The 12649-nt window shown below is 44.9% G+C and overlaps 1 protein-coding gene across 1 annotated transcript in view; it reads left to right on the top strand.

Annotated features, from left to right (window-relative positions):
* The first annotated feature begins 1890 nt into the window (after window positions 1-1890).
* sdc3 (syndecan 3) overlaps window positions 1891-12649 on the top strand; it is a 36252-nt gene continuing 25493 nt past the window's right edge. Inside the window, 1 exon segment of the mRNA XM_018697606.2 lies at window positions 1891-2460. Within this exon segment, the coding sequence (XP_018553122.1) occupies window positions 2407-2460 (54 nt within the window). The 5' untranslated portion in view covers window positions 1891-2406.

The raw sequence follows: 12649 nt of genomic DNA, 5'->3' as shown, positions 1-12649 counted from the left end.
ACTAATGACTACTCCCGGTAAGGAATAGCTTAGGTTTCAGTAATGGATACCAATAACAAAGGTTATTACTGAGATTCTAAACCTATCCCTGGTTTTATTTTCCAGATAATTATTAATGGAATATCAGTGGGCTGAGTAATGGGGAAAGCCTTCGTATCACCACACTTGGCATAAGTGAAAGGCTACCGGTGTTTGAGGAGAGAATAAAAGAAAAGTAAATCCGCACAGTAGTCTAATACACTGATAATTATTCTTTTGACACGAGTAATGAGCCCAAGGTTTGCAACAAGAGATTATCAGGCTACGCTGCGGTGTTGAACTGGTATCTTATCAAAACACACCATCCCTCTTGTGGTCTTTCAGCTTTATCTTTAAGGAGACATGAGGACATAATAAACCTGTTTGTACCTGTCTAGCTTTTATTTGGAGCAGGCTCGGCCTAAGTGAAAACAGCAAGGATGTTACTCTGAAAAACAAGTCAGGCTGGTTGTGATGTCAGTGGCAGTAATCCTGCAGCTTTGTTGATTTATTAAATGGGATCATAATAAAACTGAAAGAAGTGAGAGCGCATCGTCTTCAGTGACTTTAAACCACTCGGATGGTACTGCATGTTTAGGCTGTGAGGAAGGCTCATTAGGCCTTAGGTTGTTGTTTTATGCAGAGCTGATTTACCAACCAGATAAAAGTGAGCAACCTGCCCCTGGGCCCAAACAGGAGCCTCAAAGGCCTGTGTTTATTGTGTGTCAGCTGCTTTATGGTCATTTGATTTATTGCAAAGTGATTTGGGAATATACAGCACACAAGTACAGGGCCTGGGGCTGGGTCTTGCATTACCTATATTGTCTACCTGTCTTACAGAAGGGCCCTATTTTAATTTTAACTTTACATGGTGCATATAATATTTATGAATAAATTTGTATTAAACCAAATTATAACAGGGTCAAAAGGGGTGACTAATGAATCAACTTGAGTTTATGAAACAGCAGCACAAAATAAAACAATGTCAATGGTAGGCTATAGAAAATTACCTATATTTTGAAATTCCTAGTAAAGCATTTTGCTCACAGATTTTTGATATAAGAAGCTGAATGACAGTTAGTACATGAAAACTGAGTATTAGGCTGCCTCTCTCAGCATATCAGATATTAATCAGGCTTGTGTTGGAGCTATAGCATCACTAGAATAAGTTCACATGTAGCTTTTTCTGGTCTTCTGCAGAGTCGTTTAAAAAACTAATCTGAGCAAGATTCACCCACTGACATTTTTAGGCGCTGTTTCTAAAATTCAGAATGAACTTTCAGGTTCAATTTAAAAAGTGTCAGTTCTTAAATTAGCTAACATGTGTCAATCAATATAACTTATTAGGAGGTTTCCGTTTTGATTTGTGGTAGATGTTATCCAGTTCGTTTTCATTTTGCGCCTTTTAACAATCGTTAAATGCTGTTTTTTTCCGCCCTGTAATTGTCGTTGAGCAGTAACGGTCGAGCCAGCGGTTGCTAGGCGACACAAGTAGGCTACAGAGTGAGCAGCGCATCAATATTAATTCTTGTTACGTAGGCACAGGTGTGAGCTCATGTCGATTCTCTTTAGCAAACGGTTTGACCGTGACTCAGCCAATCACAGCGGAGGACCGCAGCTCACCGGTGAAGGTGTGTGCTAATGGCGTGCAACCGACCCGAACCACCTAAGCACAAAACAAAAGGCACAACTTGAGGGCAGCCATGAAGGCTCTGCGGTGCGCAATGTGCCCTGCTCCCTGTGTATGTATGTGTGTGTGTGTGTGTGTATGTGTGCGTGCGTTTAAAAGGCTGCTATGGGGCTGCGGGTGCCTAAATGAGCTGCAGGGGGCATCCTCGCCCTTACACGCGGAGATCCCCCCCACTTCTCCCTAAACACACATGCACACACACACATGTATATATTCACTCACACACACACCCCTCCTCCTGCCAGACTCCCAGGCCAAGCAGCGTCGCCATACGGAACATCCTGCCCTCAACGGAGAGGGGGAGGAGAGAGAGAGGGTAGAGAGAGCCTGCGTGCGTACTGCGAGAGAGAAAGAGAGAGAGACGAGGTCTGGCGTCTCCCGGTAGTAAATCTATCAGGGCTCGAGCACAAAAACTCGGAGAAACAGACAGAGAAGAGGCCTCGCGGAAATCCCACTGCTTTACCGGTGACCGGGAGCAGCAACGGCAGCAGCAGCGCGTGAAGCCTTGGATTAAAAAAAAAGCCCGACTACAAGGACGGATGGTCGCGCGAACGGGCGGCGCGCTCTGAAGTTGGACCACCGAGACACCGAGAGCAAGCGGCGGCAGCTTTTGTTCACCCACCCCCTACCCCCCTCACCTCCCCGAACCCCGTGAAGGCAGCGGCGGCACCGGGAGGCTGTGCCCGCGCACCCCTACCATGAAGCTGCCTTGGCTGTTGGCGCTGACGGCGCTGCTTGCTCACGCCGCCACGGTAAGCACGAGCTTCCTATCCCTTTGTTAACCGGGCAGCTCCCGTGTGCTCACAGAAGCCAGGGCATTTTTTGTTGTTGTTGCATGCGTGTATGTGTGTGTTTGTGCGTGATTGTGAGAGGTAGCGCGGTGCGCTACCGTTAATGAGACAGTGACAGTCGGTGATCGGTAGGAAATCCTGCTCTCGACCTACATATCAGCCCTCATTGGCCGACCGTGACTCCCTTTAGGGGGGGCTGGCGACTCCCGTACACCCCCCACCCCTCCTCTTTCTCACACACACACACACACACACACACACACACACTAGCCTTTGTGTCTCAGTGTCGGGGTTTATTGTGGCCTGTGTCCCCTCCAGTCAGGAGGTGTGCGTGCGTGCTCGCGTGTGTGTGTGTGTGTGTGTGTGTCGGTAATTAGCGGGTAATCTCTAATTGAGCTTGATTACGGGTCTTTGTGCGGTGCCTCGGTATGTGGTGTCTGTGTCACCAGCTCACATCCTGTCGTTAACTTGGGGGTTTCAGTCATACTGCGGCTTTAACGACTTTATTACCGGGTAGACGCGCTGTAGGACGTGTGTGTGTGTGTGTGTGTGTGTGTGAGAGAGAGAGAGAGAGAGAGAGAGAGAGAGAGGATGATTGGACGTCCGATCTTCACCTGTAAGGTGCACGCTCCTTTAATTGCCAGATATCGGCGGTCTTATTGTCCGGATGCCAGAATCTGACCGGGGGCATCCTCCAGTTGCAACCGGAGTTGTGTGTGTATGTGTGTGTGTGTATGTGTGCGGCAGTGTGTGTTTGTGGCAAAAAAGTGGGTGGGGTAACGGGGAAGTTAACGGCGATGCGGTGCGCGAACGAAGGCTTGGATGGAATGATGTCATCGGGAATCGCGAGAGGGGGGAAGCTGATTAGGAATGCGCGAACCCCCCCGCCCTCTAACACACGCAGACCTATCTCTCTATCTCCACACACACACACACACACCTCCTCTCCGGAACCATCCACGCCGAGCTTCACGCGCCCCCCTATAGCGCGCCCACACCTTCCGTTGCCGATTAATCCAGATTTATCCTATGAGAAGGACGAGGTGGAGGAAAAGGAAGGGGGGGGGTCATTGAATCATTGAGATAGAAGGAGGCAAGGGCCAAAAATAATCAAAACGCAGATCTACTTTTGAATGTAAATGAAGAAGAAAACACACTTCAAAGATTTCCCCTAGTGTGTGATATAAGATAGTGAGTTAATAGTATCCTTTATAATACTGCACTGTTTCCTCCTTGATTTTCATATGTTGCAGATGGGCCCCTACTGACCCCCCACCCCACCCTGCACCCTGTTGCCATTAAACCCAGCATAACCTGTACTCTTCCTGAAATAAGTAAAAGAGATCCACTCCAAACATGTATTATAACAGCTTTCCACAAAAAAGTTTAATTACATGGTTTAAATTCTTTTAAATTACATCTTCCAGAAAAATCACAAATCTATGAATAGCCGATGTGAATGTTGCTCACTTCAGTAGCTGAACTACTGTAGACGACATGTCTCCAGTTTCACTGTGCAGTCCATTTTCAGTATATACTGAATGTGCTGGAGGTTTCAAGTTTCCACATCACACTTAGTATTGCGTCCGACTGGCTTTTCCAAGGACACTGTGACGTCACAAAAGCATGTACGTACATGTCTTAAACTCATTTAAGTTAAGCTCAGAGAAACTTCTCGGTTTTAGCAGACGGATGTGAAAGCAACCCCACTCTGCACTGTGAAGGTCAAACATCCAAATAAAGTCACAATAAACTAAACACATTTCTGAACCAAGGGGGGGCGTTAATTTCTGTGTGTTTGCTGTAATTTCATTCAGTTTCACTTAAGATTACCATATGAGCGCAATATAATCTTAAACAAAAAAGCTCTTTAAACTTGATTTTGACATAAGACAGGATCACAAAATTAACAAAAAATGTGTTATAGGATTTTAGTGCTGCAGATTCAGAAATCAAATTGACAGGCAGTGAACCTGAGGTCCGGGGTATCGGGGCAGTTGATTGTTCTGCCCTGCTTAATTCAGCTTTGCTTTCCTTTCCTTGCTTGGCTACAATATTTGTATTGTCAACATCCTGGAGTGCTGTGATACGGCACTGGTTTTGGCAGGGGTTCACAACACCACACACACACACACACACACACACACATAGTCACAGTGATTATTACTGGGTCAGTCAGTTGCAGTCTTTGCCAAGGATCCTTGGCCTCCAGCTGACCTAATCTGTCTTTAAGTGTACAGATGGAGACAGGTGTGACATATATACACACACGCACACACAAGCACTTAAATATACACTGTGTTAGGAGCACACAGATGGATGCAGGTGTTGCTCGAATAGGTAACACACACACAAACACATGTCAACGGTCTAATAATTGCAAGACTCACCTCAAGCAACCCAGACTTTGAACACACACACACACATATACACAACCCACGGTCACATGCATTTGCTGACAGGATCCTTCTTTAGATGCCTCTTGGCTTGAAACCAAGTGACTCATGTATGTTTGTGTGCAGGTCTTTTTCTATGGTTGTGTGGACCAATTTTTGGTTTGAAATCATGGTTGTCATCACTTCAGAGGGCTGTTTGAGGATTAAAACTTGGTTTGAAGGTTCAGATTAGAATGAAGTGCAGGCTAGCGTTTCATTTGTGATGGTTAATTTTAGGGTAAGGGGCTAGGGAATGCCTTACGTCAATGAGTGTCCTCACAACTATAGGATGTCCAACATGTGTGTGAGTGTGTGCGTGTCTTGTGATGATGATCCCAAGTGTTGTGTCTCTGTGGGTATTTCCTGTTATTGAAGTTGTGACATCATATCCGGGCGACTATATTTTACATCAGAGACCAATTTTCCCACAGACATCTGTTATATCCCATGGAATAGCCAGTGCGTGTGTGTGTGTGATGAGAGAAAGAGAGCGAGTGTGTGTGTGCATCCGTCTGCCTTCATGAGAGCACTGACTGTCCATCTGTCTGTGTGTGGGCTCAAAAATAGTGAATCTCCACTGCCAAAAACTTGTTCTCGCCAGCCCTCGCTCCTTGAAAAGTGTGTGTTATAGCTTGTGTGTGTATATGTGTGTGTGTGTGTTAGGCGGAAAAAGCGTTGTGTTCTTGAGGATCATGTTTAACTCGTGGAATGAATCAGTGTTTTGTGCCTCCGACGGCGGACAAAGCCCCCCATAGAGAGACGGAGAAAGAGAGAGGGAGCAAGAACGAGGAAAAAATAGCCCGAACGAGGCGGATTGAGGGAGAGTGAGGAATGTGAGAGGCAATTTGACACAGGAAGTGGGTCCTTTCTCACTCTCCTGGAGGACAAAGTCCCTTCACACGCTTGCACACAAGCCGGCAGGTAGAAAACACTCCTGGGGTGGAGGGCGGTATTTCAGGTGTGTGTGTGAAAGGATGGGTGAGAGGGGGGTCACCTTCTAGTGGATGGAGGAAATGAAAAGGATCATGGTTCATATCCGGAGTTGAATTCAGAGTGGGCCGACGTCTGGAGGTGAGCATGGACAGAGAGAGAGCGAGAGAATAATGATAGCCTTCAGTGAGGAAAAACATCTCACCCCCCTCCTTTTCTTGTCCCTGTCCCCCCTCCTTGGCTATTTGTGTGTGTGCGCTGGATGTGTACACATGCTGCTTACCCATATCTGAAAGCAATTTCTTATCACATGGGGAGGACTGGCTTGGCAGATGTGCCGCATTTGACTGAAATTAGTTTTTCTTTCTTGCATGGAGAAAGTATTTCGTGTTTGATTTAACTCAATAGGAATGGAATTTCCCATTTACTATTAGACTGATAACTGCGTGTTGAGGGCCGCAGAAACTAGCTTCACAATACCTGGTATTTCAATGTGTCGTCCCTAAGAGCTGAGACAACAATGGGAGCTCAGAATTTGCTGCTAAAACCCAACCACTGTATAGAAAACTCAGTGTAAATGAAGATTAAACAGAGGCCCTCATCAATGGCCTCAGGAGAGCTTTAAAAGACTCTAGGATCTTTAACCTCTAATGTCATGCTGCATACTGATAATTTAGATGTCAGATTTTTCTGCAGTATTCATGTTGAGAAACTTGTGGAGCCTGAGAGGCAAAACTTCAGAGGGCTGCTTCTAACTCTTAATTGCTGAGAGCTCGTGGCAACAAATGAAGGCAAATGCAGATGAGTGTTTGAGTTGAAAGTGCTGAGAAATGAATCCAAGCTTTTGTGTCCTCACGACCAGATGATCATAATTGATTGTAGTCCCGCTCCTGCTGATGTAGCTCTCCTGCAGAAGGTTCAAAATGCTGCAGCTCGCCCTCTAACAAAGACAAAATGGAATAAGCCCGTTACTCCAGTGTTGTCCTCTCTCCATTGGCTGCCAGTGAATTTTAAGTTTCACCGACCTCTTACCTGGCAGGAACTACTCAATGACGCCCCAAAGTATTTGTCTGAATTGCTGCGGCCATATTGTAACATAAGGTCTCTCAAGTCAGCTAATCAGCGTCATTCTTAAAATGAAAGCAAAAGGAGCATTTGTCTGTTACAATAGTTTCCTCTCACTATTAAAGGTGTGTTGCGGTATTTCTATCAACATGGCTCTTATTCTCCTAATTGTGGCCTTTTAGACTAAAGGTCAAGATAGCGCTAGGCTACGTATCTAAATCCCATAGTCAGGTATGAGGTGTTGCGCTTTATCACCTGCGTGGATCTCTGTTCACACTGCCTTAACAGTCACAGTTTAGAAAGTACCTGCTTTCTTCAATCAAGCTCAACAACATTGTGCAACACTAAACTTTCCCTCGTGGAATGTGCTCAAGTCGTCCCACGTATTAGAAAGAATGCTGTTATAGCCTGAATTCATCCAGCTGTAAATCTCTGACTCCTCTCACCACTACCAGTGACACACACACACACACACAAGTGCAGACACATTCACTCACATATATGCACCGATGCACATTAACATTAAACTCCTAGTAATCTTCCGCAGGCTGCATTCACGCACAGCGCCAGCGACTAGTCGCAGCAGTTTTGTTTAGTCAGTGAGTCAGAGGGAGACGGAGAATGCTGGAGGTGTTTTAGGTAGGTCAAAACAGGCTAGAAACACAGGTTGTGTAGATACTAAACACACACACAGAGTCTCCCTTGCAGTAATTGGGCAGGGCTGTGCAGACATACTCACATATATATTCTCTGGAGAGGGGAGTTAGATGAATATAGAGACAAGAGGAGGGAGGAGGAGAGGGATGGAAAAAGGGAGGTGTACAGACCACAAGATAATGAGAAAGAGGGAAGGAGGGGAAGAAATAAAATGGAGAGAGGGCAGGATGGAAAAAGAATTAAGGTAATGGTGAGATGGAGATGCTAGATAACAGGGGAAAGACGTGAGAGAGTGTGAGAGAAAGAGAAAAGGGAAGCAGGTCGAGCATGGAGAGATCGAAGGAGGGATGAAAAAAGAAAGGAGTCCAGAAACTGAGGGAAGGAAAGCGATCAGGAGTGGAGAGAGAGAGAGGGAGGCAAGGGAGGGATGGAGGAAGAGAAAGGAAGAAGATGGAGAGTGTGTGTGTGTGTGTGGTGTGTGGGGGGGGGGGTATTGGTACATGGAGACAGAGTGAGAGTGGAAACGAGGGCCTGGATGATGGGGAATGACAGAGAGGGGATGGAGTGAGGCCAGTGCGATGGGGAGATGGAGCCAGGATGGAGGGATGTCGAGAGGAGGGAGCGAGCGAGGGAGGGGTGGGGGGAGGGAGGCGCGCACTGCTCATTTCCCAGGAGACCGCGCTCTACCTGCTCTCCACGGCCGTCGCCATGACAACCAGCATGGCTGCCGCTGTCACAGCTTTATCGCCCCTCTCTCTCTCCTCTCCTCTCTTCCCTCACTTCCCTCTTTTTCTTTCCTTCGCTCTCGTTTTTTTTTCCCTTGTCGCCTCTGTTGCTTCTCTCATTCACAGCTTTTCATGTCCCATCCTCTGACTCCACTCTTTTCCCTTTTTTTTCCATTTTCCTTTCTCTTCTTTTTTTTCTCCTCCTCCTTTCTCCTCCTGTCTTTTCCATCTGTTCCAGTACGATAAATTAAAAAATAGAGAATGGGAGAGCAGTTTTGGTTTTACCTTTACAGTTGTGTGTGAGTGTGTGTGTTTGTGTGCATGTGTGTGTTAGTGCTATTACAGGACTCTAAATTAGAGAGCATAAACGCAGTGCCGTCTCCCAAAACCACAAAGCATTCTGGGATCTCTGTGTGTTAGAGCTTTCGCTATAAATAAAAACCCCAGAAACAGGGCGCCTCCTTCCCACTAACAAACCTTTGTGTGTGTGTGTGTGTGTGTGTGTGTTTGACAGAGTGAGAATCACAGATGCCTTCCACCGGCACATTAACGCTGCTAAGATGGTATCATCATTCTTCACGCACATCATTCATGTGTATATTTGTATCTCTTTAGTACTACTCTCTTTACCTCACACATTTCCGTAACGACAGGGGTAATTAGGTTAACGAAGGGCTGGACGGGCAGGGTCATGCAGAGCTGAAACCCAATGCGGTCCAATGGGACTGCAGGAATGTGTATTTCCTGGCAGGCGGCTGATAAGAGCGGGTTGAGGCTCTGATAAGGCCAGGCCTTCACACTCCCGACCTGGACCCTGAGTCTCGTCTCTTTGAGGCTGGCCTCCATCTGACCTCCAACACTCCACTCCCCCCATCTCCCTCTCCATCTGTTGGCCCATTTGTTTGTCTGATGGTAATTTTGTCAGCAACTTTAGATTTTTCTCATTTTTGTCACTTTAAATTTTAGACATTGCAGTTATGGAGTTTTACTTAATCAATCATAGTCCAGTTAAATCTGCAAACTTCAATATTATCACAAATCTTGGAAATAGTGGCTTCACAAAGGCCCCTACTTACTGGCTTTTCTTCTTCATCAGCAGATGATGGAGTTTGTTCACTCCTCATAGAGATGGATCTGTTGACATGAGCTCAGTAACTGTAACGATTTCATCCGTAGCATTTCATTTCACAGATCCATAGCTCTATGGATCTTAATTTAGGATTGTTTTAGAGCTGTAACTTTTAGTCAACAGAAAATTAATCTTCTTTAGTTTTTAATTATCTGGTTCTTGCCTCTAAAATGGGAATGTATGCAAGTTTTCTTAGTCTTCTGTGATATTAAACTGAATCTTATTGGCTGTTAGTTGGACAAAACAAGACATTTAAGATGTTACCCTGGACTTTTTAAAAAAAGCATTTTTACTACTTCTGACATTTATGAACAAAATTAATCAAGAAAAATAAACCTTAAATAAATCCGTTATGTAAACAAGTTTTGCTTAAAAGAAATAATCAACAACAATTAATTGTTCAAGTAATTTCTATTAAATGTCAAATGTGTCTCTGTGTTGGTTCTGGGTGGGGACATTTTTCACATGTTGTTCCCCATCTCTGTCCCCTCATTTGCCGCCGACATTCTGTTGTTAACTTACTAATCGGACTGTAAAATGGCCAAAAAACAAAAAAAACCTCTGCCTCCACACTTCCAGCCTGTGATTTACGTCTTTGTAAATTGAATTTCTTTGGGTTTGGGACTGTTGGGAAGACAAAACACCTCTTCTGGGAACTTGGTTTTTGTGTTTTTTCACATTTTATCGACTTAACATTCATCCATGGAAGCTTGACAAGGTATTGAATTTGCCATAAAAATAACATATACGATCAATCATATCATATATTAAAAATTAAATGACAAAATCTTGGACCAAAGTCATAAGTTCAGCTCCTGGCTGCTTCTAATGACACCAAATCTCCTCTGCTTTCGATGCTCTGTACAAAGAACCTGTCTCCTCATGTATGTGTTGTTGGGCGAGACTTTTTTTTTTTAAAAACTTGTTCTGACCGGAAGTGCTATCACTGTTCCTCTGGGAGTCCATCTTTGAAAATGGCCACTACGGCCACTCCGAGCCCGGTAAGTTTGTTTGCCCTTCATAGTGGTAGAGAGTGCTCGTAAATGAAGACACAGTGGAAGATAGAGAGCGCGTCATCCTGGGGGAGCGTCTTTAAGGCCCTGCGGGAAGATGTAAAGATCATGTGAAATGGGAACAATGTCGGGCCAAATTTAAACGGAAGAGATTTTATATGCATGAAGATTTGACTGCCTTTATAGAGCAGCAATTTGTGAAAGTGGTTTTACTTCACCACATCTTTCTTGTCTTGAGGAGTGTTAGCGGTTCCAGAGAAGGAGGCTCAGGTCAACACTTGCAGTGAAAAAAATGCAGTGATTTACAGTTAGATGCATGCACATGACTGGATATATCAATGTTTTGTCATCCAGTTTGTCGTCACTTGATTTCATCTTGTCTTTAATCTGTCAGTGTCTGTTCTCAAACCATCCTCATTTCATGTTTTTCTTTGATAACAAAGAGATTTTGTCAGCTTTAATTTACAGATAAACATTTCTGACGCATGTTTTTCATCAAGGCAAATTAATTAATTCAGTTTTTATTTTTAAGACATTAATTTGGTCTTATCTAAACACTCCCTGTTTAAAGATATCTGAAACTAATATTTCATCACAGTTTTATTAAAATTCAAACTGTGACAGAGATCTACTTGTTTGCACACTCCTCTGAGCAACCTGTGAGCCTGTTTTTGCGTTTAATTGCTCATGGGGTTATGGGATGGACACAGGAAGTGAGTATTTATAGATCTGGCCTCCAAGCTTTGATTCAGGGGGAACTTCCCGAGTGGTGCACAAAGGGGGGGTTTTATATAGGGGTGTGTCTGTGTGTGTGTGTGGTGTGTGGTGTGTGTGTGTGTGTGTGTGTTTCATGTGCATGTTTATGTGTGAAACAGAGGCAGAGGAGGTGATGGAGGAGCACAGGGAGGCTGCTTGTTGCGAATGAGAGCGAGAAATACTGTGTGGAAAAGGCACGTGACTGTGTATGTGTGCACTTGAATTATTTAGCCCAGCGTCCCGACAGAGGAGCGAACGAGGTCAGGAGCTCATTGCTGCAACGGTTTTCCTCTCTCCATCCATCCATCTCTACACCATCCACCCACCAGCTCTCTTCCTCCTCCTCCTCCTCCTCCTCCTCCGCCATCGTTGCCGTAGACCTCCTCGTTTATTCTGCCTGTCTTAATAAACAGGAACTTAGTAACAAAAGGCTTCCCACATGTTACCCACGTCCCCTCAATTATCGGCAAGCCATGGGGGAAGAACATCGATCCAATTAAATACAGACACTGAAACCTGCTGTGTGTGTGTGTGTGTGTGTGTGTGTGTGTGAATATGAATGTGTGTGTTTGTGTGTGGACCCTCTCATGTAAACCTTTGAACTACGTTGCTTTAAAGGGCTCTTTCAAAGGCGTTTGCAGTTTGAATGAGCCACTGAAGCTAATGAGCTGCGTGTGTGTATATGATGTGTGTGTGTATGTAATATCTGTGTGCATGTGTGTCTGCACATGTGTGGTTGGGAGGGTAGGGATTCTGTAATATTGCTTGGTGGTTGCAGCAGGTTTCTCTCCCATAGGGCCTTCTATAAATGCCTCCAAGCACACTCACACACGCACACATACACATGCACACAAACACGCACACACACACCACACACACACTCTTTTGCGGCAGCAGGTGATTCATTCTTAATCTTTCATTCCAACAGTTGTGGATTAGCCCTAATCTTAGCCAGCAGAGACCCAGGTCTGAAAGGCTGATTGACACTGAGAGTATGTGTGTGTGCACGCGCGTGCTTGTGTCTTCTCAAGCATATTGTTTATTTAGCCGTGTGTGCGTGATGCGATAATTGTTTCCCTTGTTGGACTGAGTGGGGTGTCTGTATGACAGGACATGATATGACTGAGGCAGATACACATGACAGACTGACAGGTCAACACAACACTGAAACATTAGACACAGCGGGAGGAGGAGGAGGAGGTGCTGATAGAGGAGAGGCACTTCCTTTTGACATTAATTCCTTTTTTGACATTTTAAAATTAGCTCCGTTGCCACCAGTGTGAGTTGCAGTTGTATTTAATTGGGTTATTTTACTTAAGGGCTGAAACTAATGATCATTTTCCTAATTGTCTGACCAACTGTCCAAAACCCAAAGATCCTCAGTTTACCATCATGTCAAGAAAAAACAGCAGATTCTCACAACTAAGAAGCTGAGACTAA

This window comes from Lates calcarifer, linkage group LG3 (genome assembly GCF_001640805.2).
Source record: "Lates calcarifer isolate ASB-BC8 linkage group LG3, TLL_Latcal_v3, whole genome shotgun sequence".
Classification (NCBI taxonomy): Eukaryota; Metazoa; Chordata; class Actinopteri; family Centropomidae; genus Lates; species Lates calcarifer.
This window is presented reverse-complemented; position numbering and strand designations above follow the sequence as displayed.